This window comes from Pelecanus crispus, chromosome 3 (assembly GCF_030463565.1).
Source record: "Pelecanus crispus isolate bPelCri1 chromosome 3, bPelCri1.pri, whole genome shotgun sequence".
Classification (NCBI taxonomy): Eukaryota; Metazoa; Chordata; class Aves; order Pelecaniformes; family Pelecanidae; genus Pelecanus; species Pelecanus crispus.
In genome coordinates, this window is record NC_134645.1 from 18,643,210 (window position 1) to 18,663,378 (window position 20,169).

A 20,169-nucleotide genomic window follows, 5' to 3' on the forward strand; every position below is an offset into this window, starting at 1 on the left:
AACCTGCATGTTCAAAATTACAAAACACGTTTGCTGCTTTGCAGCAAACTAAATGTTTCTTAGTGGTATTGAGAACTTTCCTTTAGAATCCCACCTTGTCCCCACTGAATGACAGAGTATATACACTGCGATGCAAATGATTAAGTAGCATCTAAATATTTTTCTATTTGTTTTCAAAGCGTACTTTCTATTGTCTCTCTTCCTGGGGGTCTCTATGCCTAGGAAAGAAATGGGGAGGCGGAAGGAAGAGACAAATCAGAAACAGTCTGGCTTACAATCTCTGCTTGAAGCTTACAGTGTGGTTAAATACTAACAGCATTCCTCCAAGTGTAAACTCAGGTAAAAATAGTGACAGTGTTCCCCAAAAGATCAGTCTGCCAGTGTGGTATTTGCTGTAGACTCAGGCTGGACTTGAATTAAGGGTTACTGTTTCAGAAATTAGTTAATAGAAGCTTCATACCCACTTTAAGCCAGCACCGATTATCATTGCAGATATTTTATATTCTCACATACTGTCTCCATTATTTTTCTGACAGGCAGTGCGTACTAAATTAATGTCTCTAAAGAAAATACCCTAAGTAATTCTAATGCAACGCGTAGAGTTTAAGGAAGAAATAGTGAATTCTGCTCTACCCCTTGAGCTGAGTGATCAAGCTTTGCTTTTGTTGAAAACTCAACAGTTACCATTTCCAACTAAATTAAAATTGCCCAGAAAAAGTGTAACAGAGTGTGTGTAAAGTGCTTACAGTCTTAATCCAGAAAATTTTTTGGCACAAATGACTTAGCACAAATGTGCGGTTCAAATAAATTGTATAGATTCGCATACATTAAATTACTGTGCCCCAAAGTTTCTGAAACCAAACACCAAAAGAACATTTTCATTGTCAGTGTTCTGGTAAGCAGATTAAAAAAAAAATAAATAAAAAAAATTACTATGTTATTCAAGGTTGTTGAAGAGAAGATGCATGTGCAACTGTAGCAGTTACATAGATAGTAGATACTCTGATCCAGCCAAATGCTCCAGGCTGCTCAGTTTTGTGGTACTAAACAGGCAAAGTGTTTATCCTGTAGCATTAAATCTCAGTCCCTGCTGGCACTCAAACATATGAAAAAGGTAAATAAACTACTATAAAATATAGAGGATAAAGCATTGAGGATGGAGATTAGTAGCCAATGTAGGGTAGAAGTCACTGATGAAGATGAGCTGAAGAGGGGTCACTAGACTACTCCAGAACAGAACTCAGAACTCCTGTTTTTTCAAGGTTATTCTGTGATCAGAAATATCAGTATTAAACTCACCAGTAAAATCTGACATGAGTAAACTCTGCTGACAAAGCATGGTTGGACATGCCGGAATTTCTTATATTTGTTTCTTTTTTTTTTTTTTTTTTTTTAAAGTCTAAATGATCATGCTAAAACTGTACCTCAAAAGTGTTGCACACTTAACTTTAATCTGTCCTCTTTCTGTCAGTACACTAGTAAAATCTTTTTTATATATATATACTTTCTCTTTTGCTTTTAGCAAAGAACTCTTTACCTCATTCCATGCATACAAAAGACAGCATTCATTGAAGAGATACTACTCAATATATAGGTATATACCATTATATTTTAGAATGTATCAGATATTCAGTTGCATTTTTCTGCACTGATTTATGATAAGAAATTATTTGATGGCCGCATACTTTCACTGGGTATAAAACTAATTTCTTTCCAGCTCCTCTTATCTCGCAGCATCAGAGAATTTCACAAGAATGATTTTTTGGTTGTAACTTCCCTATGGAGGTAAGAAGACCCTAATAGTCTCCTCCCACAGACAAGGAATGGAACTACAGAGAAACCAATGTCATAAAATTATCAGTTAATTTCAGAAGGTCAATTTGACATATCTGTAGCTTTCCCCCTGCCCCCCAAATACCACATTTATTCAGACTACTGCTTCAAACTACTTCAGTTCATTTGTCTGGTTTTTTAAATTGTTCCACACTTCTGAAAACCACAAAACACGTGTTGGGCTCTTAGAACAATGAACACCATGGAAAGGCCAAGTTAAGCAAATCGCATAGAATTGCACAAACATTTCTACTGCAGAAGCATATATAGAATACATTTCTCCAGTGCAATATTCAATTGTTTATATCCCAAGACCATTCTTCTCTTCATAAAGTTCCCTGCCTCATTCACTGCCTGCGAGAAATGACATCAAGGTGTAAGAGACAATCGCCTCTAGCAACGTAACCTTGATTCATTTCCAAAGCAGGTCCATGTTATGTGAACACAGAAAATTCTTAAAGGAAAAAATAGCCTAAGATTGATTATTCAATTAAAGACTTTCATAAAGCTTTATAGACAAAACAAACAGAACAAAGAAAGCCCAGATGACACAGCAAGGTTAATATTAGTTTAGTCCACTGTGTAATTTTTCATGTGGCCATATATGCACAGTTTGTCATTGTTTGACTAGGAAGTTGAACAATTATGTAGGCTACAATTTCAATCATCCCTCTGCTGATTTCTTAGTATCGTTTCACTCCCTTCTTCATTCCTATAGACCTTAAGTGTTAGAAACAAACCATCGCCTCTCCAGCTTTAATTACTAGGATATTGATTTCGCCGTTTGTCTTGGTAATTGAGAAAGTTATAGCATATAATTGCCACCGGATCCCTTATTAGATACCCCCCATAAAGTACTTTAAGTGCTGTAAAAATAGCCATGGGTTTTGAAGGCAAAAGGGATTGTTACTACTATCTAGCTTGATTCAGCTTGCTAACTGAATAACTAAAGTATGGTATAAAAATAGCAAACAACAAGCTGTCCTGCAAAGAATAAGAATTTAAAATTTTGTAAAATTTTATGTTTGTTTACATTACTACAATGTATTCCTCTGATAAATGAAAAAATGATTCAGGACACTGTTCCTGCAAAAAAACGCTTACAAAACAATCCTATTTCGAGTCACTATAAAAATCTAACAATGTTACTTTTAAATGGAGCCCCAACATGACTGTTGTAACTGGCCCCCAAAAAATTTCCATGGTTAAACTGGAACTACTTTATACGGCTTCCTTTGTCACATAGACTTTTTAATTTCAATTTTAAAGTGCCAAACCAATCAGTTCAACATTTATATGAAAAATTATGATTCACTGCTTCACAAGCACTGCCTAAAGAACAGATACTGCAGTATACTGAGATACGTAAAGTCATAATTGTAGCTACCTCCAATATCAGAAATGAAGAGAATCAATTAATTCATGCCTACGATCCAATAAGGGTCCCCACCCCCCACCATGGATCAAACTGCAAGTTACCTTGCATGAAAAAAAAACCCTCAAGTTAAATGCAATTTCCTATTAAATATTTAATTGGACCATTGTCTAACTTTTGTTTATAATACTGTTACTTATTCCACTGGATAAAGAATATACATTGGCACTGGTATTGAACAATAGCTTTTAATTCACTTTTTAATTTTAATTTTTTATTTTTCTTTAAATTCACTTTAAAGAATATGTAAAGATAAATCTATATGTTATGGTCTTAAAAAGATATTTAAATTCATGTTAAACAAGTATAGGATATCAAACATCTTTCCCAATTATATTCAATACAACATTTTGAAAAACGGACTCATTTTATTTATCAACCAAGTGTGACCAAGTCTTAGCCACATGTCAGAAATGATAGCACTTCCTGTCCTTCACTATAGTTTGATATTAATTAAATCAATCCTTCAACACAAAACACAGACTCCTACTAATATTTTTTGTTCAAGAGCCATATTATCCTATAAAAAATTTTTGTTAATAAAACCTACTCTGCAATTACACGGAGCATGACTCTGTGATACAGCTAGCAGGTCATGACTGCATATTAAAATTTAAAAGCCCACTATAAAAATCTGCAATATTCAAATGTTACTGCAAGGAGCATTATGTTCTGAAACAATTAGCAAGCAGTCCATTACATTTTTCAAACTATGTTAACCAAACCTTTCAATATTAATTTAAGATTCCATATAAAGGTTCTGTAAAAGGCTCTGTGCAGGGCCTACATTATGCAAAAATGCTAGTTAAAAAAGGTAAATGCTGATCTCCACAGAAAAGTTAGAAGCTTTCATATACTGTGATCAGCAGTTTGTCACCTTGATAACTACACAAAAGCCTTCTTTTCAGTTATATCCTACCACTATCAACTACTTGGTATGACTTCAGTATTTGGATCCCAACTATCTACAGGTTTCATGCACCATGAATGATTTGTTAGGGTAATAGCAAAACCAGTATAACTGGTTACAATTTAACTTTAGTTCAATGTATCTATCACAGATTTGAACCACTAAGGGGGATGTAGGGAAGTAATCATTGGTTGTAATACAACCAGTTGTATTACACCGATAAGTTATCCCTTACTATCACCGTTTCAATTCGAAATACTTAATCTTGCTCAATAAGGAGTCTTTATCTATATCTAGCAGTACAATAAGTAATTGCATTCTTCTAACTCAAACTTTGTGTTTGAAAGTGATTACTTCTATTACAGTGCATGTTTGTTCCTGTGCTACAGCAGTTCCCACAAGGTGTCACAATGCAACTGAGGACCCATCCTGCTATCTATTAAATCCACGTAATAAAACACAGATTAATTTCACATAATTCTAGGGACTTCACTGAAAAGCAGAATTTAGTAGCTTAGTTTTGCTTAGACACACCGTGTAGTTAAATAAGACATACATACATTTCCCCTTCTCTGACCATCTGAAGGGCCTCCTGGAGGTAACCCCTTGACTCCATTGACTCCCTACATCAACTACAGCTCAAGTCCAAGACATTTGATAAGATTCAAATGGTCTAAGAGAACGTTGGTCAAAATATCAAGACAAAAAGTCCAAGTTCTGACATCTCAGAAACCCATTAACAGTAGTCACACTGCATCAAAAAAGGAAGAGATGTAATTTGAAAAATAGTAAATCGGTTTTACTTTAAAATTGTTTCATAGCACAATAGATGTATGCGATTGCTTATGGCAACCTCAGATAAGGCTGCTGCCCACTTTATCATTCCTGGTTTAAGATGAGTGATAACTCTGGCAGTCCCTTCACAGAGCTGAAGAGTTGAAGCTGACAATCCCTCCTTTATGAAGACACACTCATTGTCCTTCTGATCTTTGTTACTATTCAGTTTTAAACAGAATCTTTGTGTTGGTGAGCTGACAAACAATTTAGAGGCCTCCTAAGAGCCTCTGTGCCTGCATTGTTGTATGAAAAAGACAAGAGAAATACAGACAGGACATCTGATGAAAGGAGCTAGTCAGGAAATAAAAGAGGAGAAAACACCCAAACACAACCAAGGTGTTTGACTTACTTGTATGATCAGTAAGGCAGTTACAACCCCAGCTGTCTCTGCTGATGGAAACTAGGACACAAGCAGAGCAAGTCACATTTCCAAATTCCAGAGAACAGGAAAACAGCTACCTCAAAAGACAACAATTATGGGGAATAAAGGCTTGAGAAGCTATTGGCAAGAAGGAAGAACCACTGGGAAAAACAGATAAACAGGAAAGATTTTTGTGACATTAAAGAGCCTTCAAAATTCACAGTAAGATTGTAAGATGAAGAAGAGCTGGAAAACCAATAGCTGGAATGTAAAGATATATTATGCTCCAACTTAAAAAATGGAAACGATGAGTAACGGAGAGGACAAATGAAGTAGAGGGAACAGTACCAAATGGAGATCTAAGTCCTTGAGTTCTGAAAGGACTGAGTTCAGAATGAATCCTGATTTTGAAATAGTCTTTAAGATTCTACGATTCTATGATACTGGAGAGACAAGATTAGGAATAAGGAATAGGAAAAATTAGGAAAAAATTAGGAAAAAAATTCGATTAGAAAAAGGAATAAGATTAGGACCACACATGAGAATATACAGGAAAACAAAAATGATCCTCATCGAAGAAAACCAAACAGAATACATTTCCCAGAGAGAGATTATGCAGTTTCCATCCCTGGAGTTTTTGAATCCCTGACTGCGTAAAGCCCTGAATAACCTGGCTTGACCTCATAGCTGACTCCATTTTGAGCAGGAGGTTGAACAAGATAATCCCTTGCAGTCCTTTCCAGCCTGAATTATCCTATGATTACACGAACCCAAAAGGTTTCCAATGAGGTAAAGATCAAAATGCTTGCAATTTCTGCAGAGATGTTGCACATTCCAACCCAGACGTAACAAAAATGGATCATAAAAACTGTTTTATAGAATAGTAGGTATATATACCCCAAGTTATTTACAATGAAAAACTTCTTTGCTGACCCAGAATTGAGTGGGCAATATATTAAGCTTCAAAATGCCAAAAACCATATAGTTCTCTTGAGTTTTTTCAATCATGTTGAATAATTGGGGAGGGGAGGAAAGTCTGGAACTCCTATTTACATCTCTCCATAGAGACAATCAGAGCTTTGCCTGGCATTTTTTTTTCCCCTGCTTGACTGTAACAACTCTACACATAATAAACCTCAGCAATTATAACTAACTCCTGCATTTGTCACTAAATGTAAGAAAAACTCAAAGACTTTTTTACTTGGATGAGAAATATGATAAGCATCAGAGAACTGTTTTAAACTTTGTAACTTTTTAGTTTATAGTTCTCTTGTTAGACTATTTCTGGGTGGCAACCATATGTTACATACTTTGTCTAGGTTTTCCTTTGTTTTGATGCAAATCAAAATAGAAAAAGATGCTCGTACAATAAAGTTTCAGCTTCCCAAGGATTACAGTAATGCTGCATACTTAGCCTTACTCTCTTAAGTACAAGGAATTTAAGGAAAGATGTTTAAAATGCAAATTGTATATACTGGCAAAGGCCAAGTTTACACATCCTTTTCTTTGAAAACTATATTGGGTAGAATAAAGCTCAAAAGAATTTATAAAAAGTGACAGAAAACAATTTTTGTGGTTTTTTTTTTAAACAATAAAAAAAGTAATTTTCTTTTATGCAGAAGAAAACCATGATATTTATTTATGATGGTTATTTAGAGAAGAGACAAAGCACATGGTGCATGACATATTAAAGATGGGGAAAAGGGCAGCCCATACCTTATGCCTAAGCTCTGTTGTTTGCTGGTGCTGCCACCCTTTCAAAGGCACGAGGAGTGGCAGAGACTTCACAGTGAAGGGGAGAGCCAAAAGGTCTTACTGTGACATTGACCTTCTATTAGGACCTTCACTTAAAATGTAACAGCCTAGGTTAAAATCTCTGGTGCTAACCAGAGTTCTGACAGGGTTCGTTTTTGCCAAGAGTCTCCATCAGGCTAAGTCACAGTGCATACATCTCATTCCCTGAATCTAATAATGTTATAAGAAGAACAGTAATTCTGACAGTAAAGAAAGCTAAGCATTTTCTACCATTTTATTTTTTGTTGGGTAAAGGATTAAATTTTGCAAGTGATAATGGCTTCCAATTAATTTCATTGTGTTTTCTTAGTGCTAATTCTTTCAGTTACCTCTAAAAAAACATAATAAACTAGAGTTTTCAGGTATTTGCAGCCTTCTTAGGTTAGTAGCGGGGGTGTTAATTGAAAATTTTGGTATGTCCAAATTCTACTTTTACAACCAAAAGTTCAGTTTCAGGTTTTTCTGCTTTAACCCGCCTCAAGTGTTGTTAGTCTGGCAGTATCCTGCCAGCAATTCTAGACCTAACTTCTTTCTAGCTCAGAAGGCTTAATTAAAAAAAAAAAAAAAAAAAAATTATCTGAAGTCCATATGAACTGTCCCACCAGCTTATGGCACGCACCCTTGGGAAAAGATCTGAACTCCTCCACACAGTAAACCCTTCCACTTCCAAAAACATTTTTTCAAACATTATATACTCTGTTCGTTATCTGTTACTTAAAAAAAGCCCTAGAAACACAATTGTCTAATAAGATCACAATTGTGTAAGAGGAACAAGCATGAGGACTGGAAAATACAGAAAGTCATTACACCTGTTTTATTTGTAAGAAAGTTTGCAAAGTTCAAGAGAATAAAACAACCTCAAAGAAATGCAGTAGTACTTAATAACAGCCCACAGGCAGTTTCAGACATAGTTACTAAAATATTTCCATTTCCAAATTGCCTACAACAGCAGGAAAAAAGTCTGTTACTTGTTCAGACCAACGGGTGGAAACTACTGCTGCTACATCTCTTACAGTGGTTGTACCTGGGCTGCTGTTTCTTGCTCATCCCTGGAAATTTTGCTTAAAGTTTTGTTTGTTTTCTGAACTTTCTAGAAACTGTTTCTTAAACCTTTCTTAAGCAGTTTATACATAATGGCAGTTGAACTCAGACAGACACATAAGTTTCAGCGTAGTGAGTAAGATTCTAGCAGAATCTACAGTTTAAAATGGATTTAGAAGTACTTGAATTCCTTGATTGGATTTGACTGATTAAGGATATAGTGTCCTTGAGCATTAGTGTGACACCACCAGTGAAAGCAAATTAGAATGAACATCATTATTCTCCTGTTAAAATGTGTATAATTCTAGCATTACACTGTAATATTGACAACAACAGAAGAACAAATCAACAATTCTGAAGGGAAAGACATAGCATAGAAACAAATATGTCACAAGGAGACTTTATTCAGTTCTGAATACACTGACTAGCATGTTTGTTCTAATGCTGCTTTGTAATTTAAAGAATTTATGTTTTAAATAGCAATTTCTTCTTTCTATCTAAATATCAGCCTGGTGCCTTGCAAATAATTATGATTTCTCAATTTGTGCATGATTATTTAATTGCTGGAGCAAACTGAAAACAGCAGGAGCTTTGTCTCAAGTTCATTAATTTTACAGGATAGTAAATGAAAGGCCTTATTCCATGATTGCTTTTGCATATACTGCTATCAAGACCATAGGTAGAAGGATCTACACTAAGTAATAGAATTCATTTATTGAGCAGAATTTTCCTCTGTAATTTCCTAATCATGCTGTAACATTCCTTTGTAAGCACCTTCAACATTTCAAATAATTTATTTTCATGCTGAAATAAATTAATACAAGACATTCTGCAGCAACAAGTAAATTCATTGTTAATAGTCCGTTGCCAATATTCTCAGTGTATGCACACTTACACTTTGTTGGTTTTCTTTTAAAATATAAAGGATGATATATTATATATATTATATATGATATACTGAGGATGATTTAAGTGTTCAAAAAACGGGTAGATGTGGCACTTCGGGACATGGTTTAGTCTAGTCTACCCTTGATTGGCTTAGAGTAGACTTGGTAGTGTAGGTTAATGGTTGGACTGGATGATCTTAAAGGTCTTTTCCAACCTAAACGATTCTATGATTCTATTTGTGGGTAAGCTAACAGAGAAAAAAGTCAAGTTAAGAACTTGATTAAAGATCTCCACTTCAGCTGATATTTTTCCAAGGGACTGGGACTGCTTTGGAAACACCCTTGCACACTTGAAACACATTTTCATTTGAAGGGTGTAATTCCTAAGACACTCCATGGGACTCATGTCCAATCTGTGTAAACTCACTTCAGAATTTGATCCCAGCAAGGATCCAGTGCTAATAAGCAACCTAAAAAGAAAGTCCTCGTTGCTTCACATTCCTAAAACCCAGCAGACACTAGGCAGAAACCACTCTTTCAAGCAGTGGAAATCAGCTGATTACCTCAGTAAATGAAAGACAGGCATTAATAAAATGATACATGGGGATTTTTCATGAAACTATGAAATTTTTTTTGCTAAAGTTATATTTATATTCTTGTAAATGTATGTCAATTCTTAATGCAACTGATTCTTGTAGAAACAAAGATGAATGTAGTTTTATATCTATGCACTGTGGGCAAAAGCTTAGTGGCTGAACTTGAAACCCCAGATTATGGCATTTAACCTAAATTTTTTTTATAAACTACCAATATCTACCCTGAGAAATAAGGCTGAAATACAGAGAAAAAACCCCAACTGCCAGAATATCATATGCTCTGTAGAATGAGTCAAACTTTCAAGGTACTTATTTCAGCCTCCAAATCTACTGTTCTACGTACATCACATAGACTGAAGTATCATTTCTTAGAAGAAAATCTGTAAAAACAGCTGTGAATGAAAGCAATAATTATTGGAGCATACAGGTGAAGCTTTCTCCTGCTTTTGAACCATCATTCTTCTAGACATGTGCAGCATATGGATCAAGGACTGATGGACCCCCAACTTTGAAGGAAATATCTGCATGTTTATTTTGAGTGTTATTTGACAATTATTAGAGTTACTTGACAGTAAGAAAGTTCTCTTCTGATGAGCTGGCACACCTGCCTTAACTGTTGCTCACAGATATGTGTTGGAAATCACTCAGAACCCAATTCTATCCTATACAGCCACGCATGGGTTCTCCAAGGACAGCGACATTTCTTGTCAAATGAAGGTGAAATGGATTCTAGTTCTCCAGATACTCCTATTTTATATCCAAAACTACTGCCTGTAAATTTCTCTGTAAACCTCATACCAGAGTACAAGAGAGACATGAACATACTGGAGCAAGTCCAGCAAAGGGCTACAAAGATGATTGGGGTCAGAGCATCTGAAACACAAGGAGAGGATGAGAGCACTGGGATTGTTCAGCCTGGGAATGAGAAGGCTTAGGAGGGATCTTATCAGTGTGTATAAATACCTGATGGGGTGATGGGGAGAAAAGATGACAGAGTAAGACTCTTCGGAGTTGTATTCAGTAAAAGCACAGGAGGCAAGGTGCACAAATTGAAATATAGGAAATTCCACTGAAGTATAAGTAAAAACATTTGTTACTGTAAGGTTGGTCCAAAACTGGAACCGAAGTTGTGGAGTCTCCATCCTTGGAGATATTCAAAACCCAGTGAAAATGTCCCTGAGCAATCTGCTCTAGTTGACCTTGCTTTGAGCAATGGGGTTGGACTCAACAATCTTCAGAGGTCCCTCCCAACCTCAACTATTCTCTGTTCTATGATTCTGCAAGATAAATCATTGCAGATGGCTAAGACAAGCAATTGAGTAGGAGACAGGGAGATGGATTTGCATAAGTTTTAACTAGCAAGTAGCTGTGATAGGCTATCTGCTTTCTCCAAACCTGTGGTAATTTATGCCTTTCTGCCTTCTCCTCATTCCCCTGCTCATTAATATATTTTACAAACAACGTCATAGGTCATGTTTGTCAGAGGCAACTCTCAGTCTTGTCACCTGATATCTATACTGCCTTCTGTCTGCTCTGTTTAGATTATAAACATTGAGAAAAGGCAAGCTCGAAACTCTTGGATATGGGATCCCTTTAAAGTTGGGCAATCAAAATTACTAATCATATTTTAGGGATATAAAGTGGAAAATGAGGAGCTTTCTGTTTCAGTAAGAAGTTGATATTTGAGAGAAAGAGGCATTAGTGAAGATTTTTATACTGGAGAGATGAGGCTGAAAAGAACTTAAGCATAAATGCTTTGGTGTTTTTCATATTTTAGAATAGAAACATAGTTTAAAAAAATTCATTTTCCTTAGTAATTAGTCACACAGTTTTAAAAATGAAAAAAATTTATAAACAAGAACAGCTTTTGCAGATTTTTCCCAGTTTGGTGGCACTCAGTTAAAACTCCTCCTACACATAGATGGAGTGCCATGTATCGCACTGATTTGGGATTTTAACATTTTATTTCTAAAAATGTATCAAAGAAGATATAAACAATTCATATAGCATGTATTTTTCCATCAGGGCCTATAAAATACACGGTTTTACCTTCAATATAATAGGATCAGCTCATTAGGCTGATATTCTGTAAACAGCTTGGAATTGTATACCAAACAAGTCAGTGAAAATTCATACCCAGAAGCAGATGGTGAGAATAGCAAAGCTAAGCAAAGAGAGGCTTAATTGCAAATTCTATCCAACTAAGCAAAACGGTGGTATTCTACATTCACAGGCATTTTCTTCAGAAAGGAACCCAATGCATAGACATGCAGGTTGAGGTAGGGGAGGGCACTTCTGTGTCATTCATCAGGCCAATGACTACTTGGAGAATTGCCACCAATTAAACAGTATTCGTGTACAGTTGGCACCAACTTCATAGTGCTGCACGCTACGTAAAATTTTATGGCTTGTTGTCTTGCCAAAAGCAACACATCTAATGTTTTTTCTGTTAAATTAAAAATCAACAAGAGATTTAAAGTTGGCCTTCTACAAGAAGACAAGTAATTCAATTTACTCCGGTACACTTCTCATTTAGAATGAGCCAAATTAACAGTGCCTAGACAAGGCATGTGAGAAATAAAGTCATATTATTATAAAGTTTTCATTTTTCCCTACTTCTTCTCTACCTCATAATATTAAAAAATGGAGAGAAGAGCAAAAATCTTTTTGTCACCAAAAAAAGGAACACTGACAAAAGAAAATTGCGTTTCATCCTTGAAAACAATGGTATAGTCACTATAATAATCTTTATTACAGTCTTTTCCTGAGTGTGTGAGCATTTATTCATGTTGCAGAAAGATTTCTTTGCTTTAACTGATGATTTCGTTGATGTAATTCACCATTTAATATGACTAAATTAGAAGTCTGCAGAAAGTGAGGAGGGCTCTAAGACTTGGTACCATATATGTCCAGAACCCAGTCTTTCACTACTTTTGTTAAAACTTCAACATAAGAAAAAATAAACCAAATCTTTTTCAATAGTCAGGAGTCAGAGAAATGTCACAGACAGACAAGGTGCAGTTTTCAGAGAAGAATTCCCAATTTTCAAATTTAGTATTAAAATATAAAATTCTCCTGTGGAAGAAAAGAAGTCACATCAGCTTTCACAATAGCTCAGTCATGATGCACTAAAGTTTACTTCTTACTCTTTCAAAGCCATATAGAAGTAAATTCCCCATTCAATTTCTTACAGGATCCCATCTTCTATTACAAGCCAATAGGGGTTTTGGGGAAAAGATTGCTTTAAGAACCTCAATAATATTCTCACCAAACATGACAGACAATATCCATTTCCTGAGCCATCATTTAAGCAGTAGCAGAGGAAAAAATCCAAACAGATAGAGATGTCACACTGAGAACTGTTGCTTGTTACCTTCTAGGTGCTCCATCCTCATGTGGTTGAATAATCACCACTTTTACTGTCACCGATGTACGTAAAAGGTCAATCATTTGTTCATGAGTCAAAGTTGCCACAGCCACTTTACAGATCTCAACCAGGCGGCTCCCTTGCCGTAGGCCTGCCTTCCATGCAAAACCAAAGGGCTCCACATCTGCCACTATGCCTTCAAAGTTCACATGGAATCCAAGCTGGCCCAGCCCGTTCCTCCGAAGGGTCATTTCCGTGGTTTCACATCCTCTGGTCACTATCTAAAGAAGTATCAGATTGTTACGCTACTGTCAGGACACTCACTTCTTTGGACAAACAAACAGATCTGTTTTCAGACACTACAAAGCCATGTATGGCTTGGCATTAAATATCTTTAATATACTAATATTAACAATTATTTTAACATTTGTGGTTGAATGAAGGCTTCTGCATAAAACAAAATGAACAAAACATTTCACAATGCTAAAAATCTTACATTCCTGGAGCAAGCAGCTGACCCGTATCAAGTTCCTTCCCCTTGCCCAGCATTAACACAATACCATTTATATCTTACTGAAAACTTAACAGCTGCTTTAGTTTCAAAACACAAAGCAAGCAAAATGCTGTCCTGTCAGTTACTTCATTCTTGTTGGCTAACTGACTGCAGGTGTGCAAGCATTTTTTTCTTCAGTATTAGTATTAAACTCGAGATATAACATGAGCCAAATTAAGTGAAATGCTTCAGTTCTAGCAGCTTTTCTTCCTCAAGAACATAGCAATGAGGATAATTTTGATTTATTTTGCCTTGTAGCCAGATTCCTAACTACCACTGTCTCCAGATGTGGACATCACTAAAAGAGGATAAGAGTTTTCATGCCACTGGGAAATTTAGAAACAAGAAAATGACTTTCTTCATATTCAATGAAAAGTAATTCTGTCATTATATAGAGTAGCCCAAATCCTTCAAATTCAGACTTTGCTAAGCAGCTCATTTCTATATACTATGTAACAAGTCCTCAACAGTTTTGCCCAATAAAAAATAATCATACAGTAGTGTGCATGCTGGGATACTGCACCAGACTCAGAAGACCAAATTCTAGGCCACATTACAAAGTAAGTTTGTGAGTTACCCTAACATTCCCTTCTGTCAGTGTCACAAAACCAGTATGTATTTTAGCTCCATTAGTACAATTAGAACAAAAACTTAAGCACTGTGAAACAACATTATCAAAAATCTTTGTTCATAACGTATATCATTCAAAGATCTCACAGTGCTTTGTAACACTCCAGCAAGGCAAATATCTGCCTTTTAAAGATGCATATGTTATGATGCAGATCAAGGGATATTCCCAAGGTCATGCTGCATTAAGAGCAGTTCCATAGCACATCTTGTTCCACAAAGGTGTTCATGCTGTTTATGTTTGCTTTTAGAGTGTGTAACAAAGATACACACACCACTCAACTTCAGGCATCTAATTTAAGGTGCTTAAGTTAGGAGGCTAGTGTCCTGTATAGTCAGTTGTATAGGATAGGTCTTTGCAAAGGTTGCTTTATAGCTTCAGCTTAATTCAGGAGGCTATTTTGGAAGAGTCATTCTCCCCCTCCATTGTCTACTTGAGCCAGAATCTGGGCAGCCTAGCTCACTAGTTTATTGTGTGCTTCCCACAGAAGCATGACCCGGCCTAATTCAGGGCTGCACGGCAAGGGAGTGGGACTGTGCAGCTAGTGAGATGTTGGCACTGTGACTGGGTAAAGCTGTCACAAAACCACTCCTTTCACTAGCTGGGTCAGATGCAGCTGACTAGGTGCAGTTTCATGGGAGGTTTAAACTTATCTAAGACCCTATTACCACTACACTGTCCCTTGTATCACATTACCACTTGTACAGCCATGCAGACATACCAGAGATATGATACAGCTGAAAAACAGAGTACTTTTTAAAATAGTGTTCCAAAGGGGTGGCAGGCAGGGAATGGATGGGACTGTCTCCTTCACTGGCAACTGTTATGAAAGTACGTCTCCATCATCGACAAAGAAACCTAACACATAGCAAATATCACTCTAACTTACTTTCATAGCCTACTTTTCACACTTCCTGTTTAGACAAATCTTTTGTCCAAGTCTGTTATCGAATCAGGGATGAGAGGCCTAAATTCTACTACCTTCCCAATCCAATGGCTGACTGGAAAAACTTTGGAATATTTGTGTAACTTAAGCTCGCAGACTTGGTCAGTGACTGAAAGTCACGGTTTTCTGTACCTTAGTAAGCACTATTGCCTTTCTAGAATATTTCTATATGGATACCTGTCACTCAGCAGAAAAAATTAGAACTTGCACGCATGAGAACAAAGTGCCACAGAACCATGAGTTACTGTAAGTTTGCTGACCTGAGGGAGCTGGTCCATGCTCATACTTTTAACCTGTGATAAACTCAAGGTAATGAAATACAGTTAGCCCTCATTCTTTAAGGGCTAATCTTCATTGAGCTGTGAAACATTGGAGAAAGATCTTGCAGGGATCTGTTATTCTGAGAATCATTGCCTGGCAAATTTAGGCTACTTAAACCGTAGCACTTGGACTTCATAAACCTTCCAGTTACTTCTGACGATGTAGGCTTCAAAGTTAAAATGTGAAAGTCATTCTTGAGATGTCCAAAATGTACTCTGGAGGTTTTGCTATAAAATCATGTTCTGGGTCTTCCTATCAAAAAAAGCAGCTCTTTCCTTTCTCATTATTCAGCTCTGAATTTTTGGTATCTTTTAGAAGTTTTCCATTTTAAACAGAACTTTCTGTTGTGTTTATAACTGCGCATATAGTAATAGAGCTATACAGCAAGCTGAAAGCACTAAGCTTTAACTCTTTCTTTTCCAGCTCTGAGGTTCATCTTCAGTCACGATTAATTTTCAACAAGACTTTCATAATTTATGAACTAGATAAGTGAAAACGAAAGTTTCAGCTCTTCATTAGTTTCCCTACACTTCTGTCCCAAGTTTCCAAAATACATACAATAATTAGTCATGCAGTGAAAAGAAGAACATGCTATTAGAGTCAAGAGCCCAGCTGAGGGATGGAATTTTATCCTTATGAAACTACATAATATTCTTTCTTTTTTTTTTTGGGGGGGGGCGCAGGCAGACACCTCTATCATTATGTCACAATTAGAGAACACTGCAGAACGAATGCACCAGCCAAAGTATATGGATTTCCCTAACTCAGGGCACTCAAAATCTCTTCTTCGAGTTAGTTAAACATTCAAAGGCTAAAAGAGAAGGAAGATAAACATTCCTCCCAAAGATTAATCTATTCCCAATGGAAATGATTCCAGGAAATCAAGTCCTCCACAAGTATATCCCCTAAAAGGTGACACTGCATTTTACACAGTAATGTCACATAAAACATAGTGCTGCTCCACTTCAAAACAGGTCATTCTGCTTACTTGGTTGCTGTTTCACTGAGCACGTGGCTGTGCATGAACTAAGAGCAGGCTTCTCTAAATGCACTTAATACAGATGACATGAAAAGACAGAGATCCTCTAAGTCCCATGAAGAAGGTGGCGAGGTTCTTTAGATACAGGCTTCTAAGGAAATTTTGTCTATTCAGATTCCTGTCTAAAGATCCATTCAGGGTTTTCATTTAATCTTGTATCATTCTGCCATTCTCTGTTATCCTAAAGCTCAGAACCACTGCTTTTTCTGCGTTCAAATACAGCCCGCCAAATTAATCTACAGTTTGCTTTTGCTGCTCTCTGCTTTATATCACTAGATATTCTCCCCCACAAATACAGATCTGACTCTAGACTGACAAATCCCAGCTCTTTTTTTAGTCCTGAATGGATTCTTTGGTACAAACCAAAATCACAGTGTCAGCTTTTCACATCTTTGCTTTATCTGAATATTCAGACAGGTTTCCTATTCATCTGCATGATTTAAGTCCAGGCAATAAAATGTAGTTATTTCTTTGACAACCTCATTTAGTAACTGCAACATTTTACTCACTGGTTTTAAGAAATGCTTTTACTAGTGACTGAAAAGGATTAATTATCTGGTCACTGAAGTTCAATATTACGTCACAGTTTGAGATTTCATCTTTAGCATCTGCTGGCATATGTGGTTGTTGACCTTAGTGTGTTCTGAGTCACTTAAAAGGTTTTTAAAGGATGCATATGAAGTTTGGAATCAGAGGTTTAAATACTTTTTAGTGGTTGTAATGGTCACGTCTGAGCTTCCATATCAAAATGTATATAAGGACTGTTTAGAAAGCATTCAACGTCATAAACGAACTAGGGAATAACATTAACCTGCAGCTTTCAAAAGACAGGAAGAAGCAGGGAAAAAGGAGAAAAATATGAGGTAAGAAACAGGGATGAAAAAAGTTTTAAATCAAGTAATGACAGCTAATTCTTTTAAGCAATGTGAAAGTTGGATAGGTGGCAGTGAAAGACAGAAGGCTGCCAGAGTTCATTGGAACAGATACTTGAAGCTAATATTCGGGTTAACTTGGCAGTAACTGATGCTAAATTTTTGAGGCTTAAAGCCAATTTGTCATTATTTAACCCAAAATCTGACCATAAAAGAGAGGAAGTATTCAAGTAAATATAGATAGCCATTTCATCGTTTTAATTACTGAATTTTAAAGATCTATCCTCAGCAACTGTGATATTTCCATGTTTTGTAAAACCAAAGAAGTGAAAAACAGCAAAAGAAATTGTCATCACTGATGACAGCAGAAGTTTTCACTAGAACTTTGCATCTTGTTTTCCATCTGTGTTAAGCAATTTATATTGTTTATTTAGCAATACGTAATAGGAGTGAACTATGCATATGTTATTTTTCAGAAGGGAAATATCTGTCTAAGGAAAGTGAAACTGAAGACCTCAGTGAAAAGGATTATATAGCAGTGGCAAGAAAAGTTTAAATACATTCATGTATTGAAAGATTAATTGTACTTTGGAAGAAAAAGGTTATTATTTAGAGCACGACATTGAGCAATGCTCAATGTGACTGCAGAACTACAGCGGCCCTAAAACATCAGCTGCAATCCAACTGTTCCAGTGTGAAAATGGTAAGCATAATGATTTCTTTTCAGTACCAGGCTTTCTAATATAAACAAAACTGAGACCATCCAGATCACTTAAATTATGATCAAAGGGCAAAGTGTAACCACATGAAGTAGATGCATCAGCACTTTTACCTCGGAGTTCCTGTCAGTTCATTTGTACTGACTGAAATAGTGACAGGACAGTTGTGCTAACAGGGTCATCAAGCATCTGAAAAACTTGATCCAGTCAGCTGTAAAAACTGGCATTAATTGGTCTTTACTTCCTGCAGTTGCTCAGTATAGAGGACCAAATCAACAGAATCACTTATACAAATTTTTCTGCTAATATTCACATGGATTATCATAAAAGTCCAAGTGAGTAAATTTTACACATTAAGATTTTGTATATTTTTAAATTAAGGTATATTTCTACCCACAAAGGTGTGATTTGAGAACAGGCTACAGGCAAGAGAAGACACAAGCTTAGCCTTTCAATCCTGATTTCAACACTGAAACCAACCATGGCCTTGGGCAAGTCTTTCAGATTATTGGTATCAGATTCCTCATCCCTGAAAGTGGGTTGATAACCCTTATCTCATATGCTGTTATGAGGATTGTTTGTAATGCTCTCTGAAGACTGAAAACACTCCCAAAGTATTAACATAGGACATTTTTAATTATATCTCAAAGGAGATGTAGACAAGTAACTCTTCATAAAAAGTTTAGAATTCCAGTTTAGAAACTGTACTTACTTCAAGTCTTTGAACAATTTCTCTGATGTCTTCAGTACAATTATCTGCTGCAGACAGAAGAATACATTCTCCTCTTTCATAAAATATTTTGATGCTCATTAATCCAGACGTCCATCCAATAACATCTCTGCAGGAGCAGTTAAACACAACATTTTTTGATTCCTTTTCAATCAGCATGATAAACTCATTGGAGATTCCAAGGAGACATTCAATGTCAGCAGACTGGCCAAAATCTCGTGCAATCACATTCCACATAATTGCTCCAACACTGAATAGATGTGCATCTTTCCTTGGTTTCACTTTTTCCTTTTTTTTTGCCCCTAAAGTAATAAAGCTAAACTTCGCTGAAGTATCCACTGTAGCTGTGGTAACAAAATTTTCTGCCAGATCTTTCAAGTATTCTTGACGTGTCCTTGTGGCCATGGCTCGAAATTTTTCTGACTTATGTGCTGCATTTTCAGCATTAATAACTTTGGCTAAAAGGAAGTCCCTAAAGACTGCTGATTTGGGGAAAGTTACTCCTTTGGGAATGGGTGGACCGAACGGAGGTACATCTTTTGATCGTGAAACACCAACACTGGAAATAGAAAGAAAAAAATACAGTGGTTAATTCCTTAAAAAAAATCAGATGATAAGCAGAATTGTGATCTGTGCAGTCCATTTGCACAGATGGGTTTAGCTTTGACATGTCAGTTTTCAGACACTTTAGACACAAAGAAAACCGATTGGGCTGTCTTGTTTTAAAATGGCTTTTTTCTTTTAGATATATAAAAGATATTATGGATGCATCTTACTAACACAAAAAAAAATCAAGGATGACTTCTCAGGGTGTCACTGTCTCCTTTCTTTAATGGAATAAATATAAAAATGCTTTGTGAGACATAAATGAGAGAAGTATTTTTAATTTTTTTTTAATGTAAGTCTGACTATCCATTTTCAGCTGTCACTCAGTTGCATGATCTTAAAAATAAGAAATATGTAAATAGGAACAGAATTTGTTTTAATCCTCAGCCATTTTGCTACAATGAAGTGTGAAGACAAAGTACCGGTGTCAAATGTGTCTATAACGGCAGCATTCTATACCTGTTTAGGTTGCCTACTCTGTGTTCATAAAAATTCAAAATACCTGCAATTCTTGATATGGACAGTACAGAGCAAGATGTAAAAGAAATAGGAATATTTTCTCATTGATACAATTATACCTACAGTTGATGTCTACATAATGTATTTCAACTGAAAAAGGATTTCAAAATACTGTGCAAACTACATACAACTACCACTAGTTTGACTGAAATGCAGTCACATTTGGGATGACAGA

The 20,169-nt window shown here is 36.1% G+C and overlaps 1 protein-coding gene across 2 annotated transcripts in view; it reads right to left on the minus strand.

Moving 5' to 3' along the window:
• Positions 1–20,169, minus strand: part of SIPA1L2 (signal induced proliferation associated 1 like 2) — an 85,744-nt gene that overhangs the window by 36,190 nt on the left and 29,385 nt on the right. For both annotated transcript variants that reach the window (XM_075707419.1, XM_075707418.1), the window contains exons 7-8: positions 18,852–19,428; positions 13,068–13,342 (exon numbers count right to left, since the gene is read on the minus strand). In XM_075707419.1, coding sequence (XP_075563534.1) covers positions 13,068–13,342; positions 18,852–19,428 — 852 coding nt within the window. The remainder of the gene's footprint in view (positions 1–13,067; positions 13,343–18,851; positions 19,429–20,169) is intronic.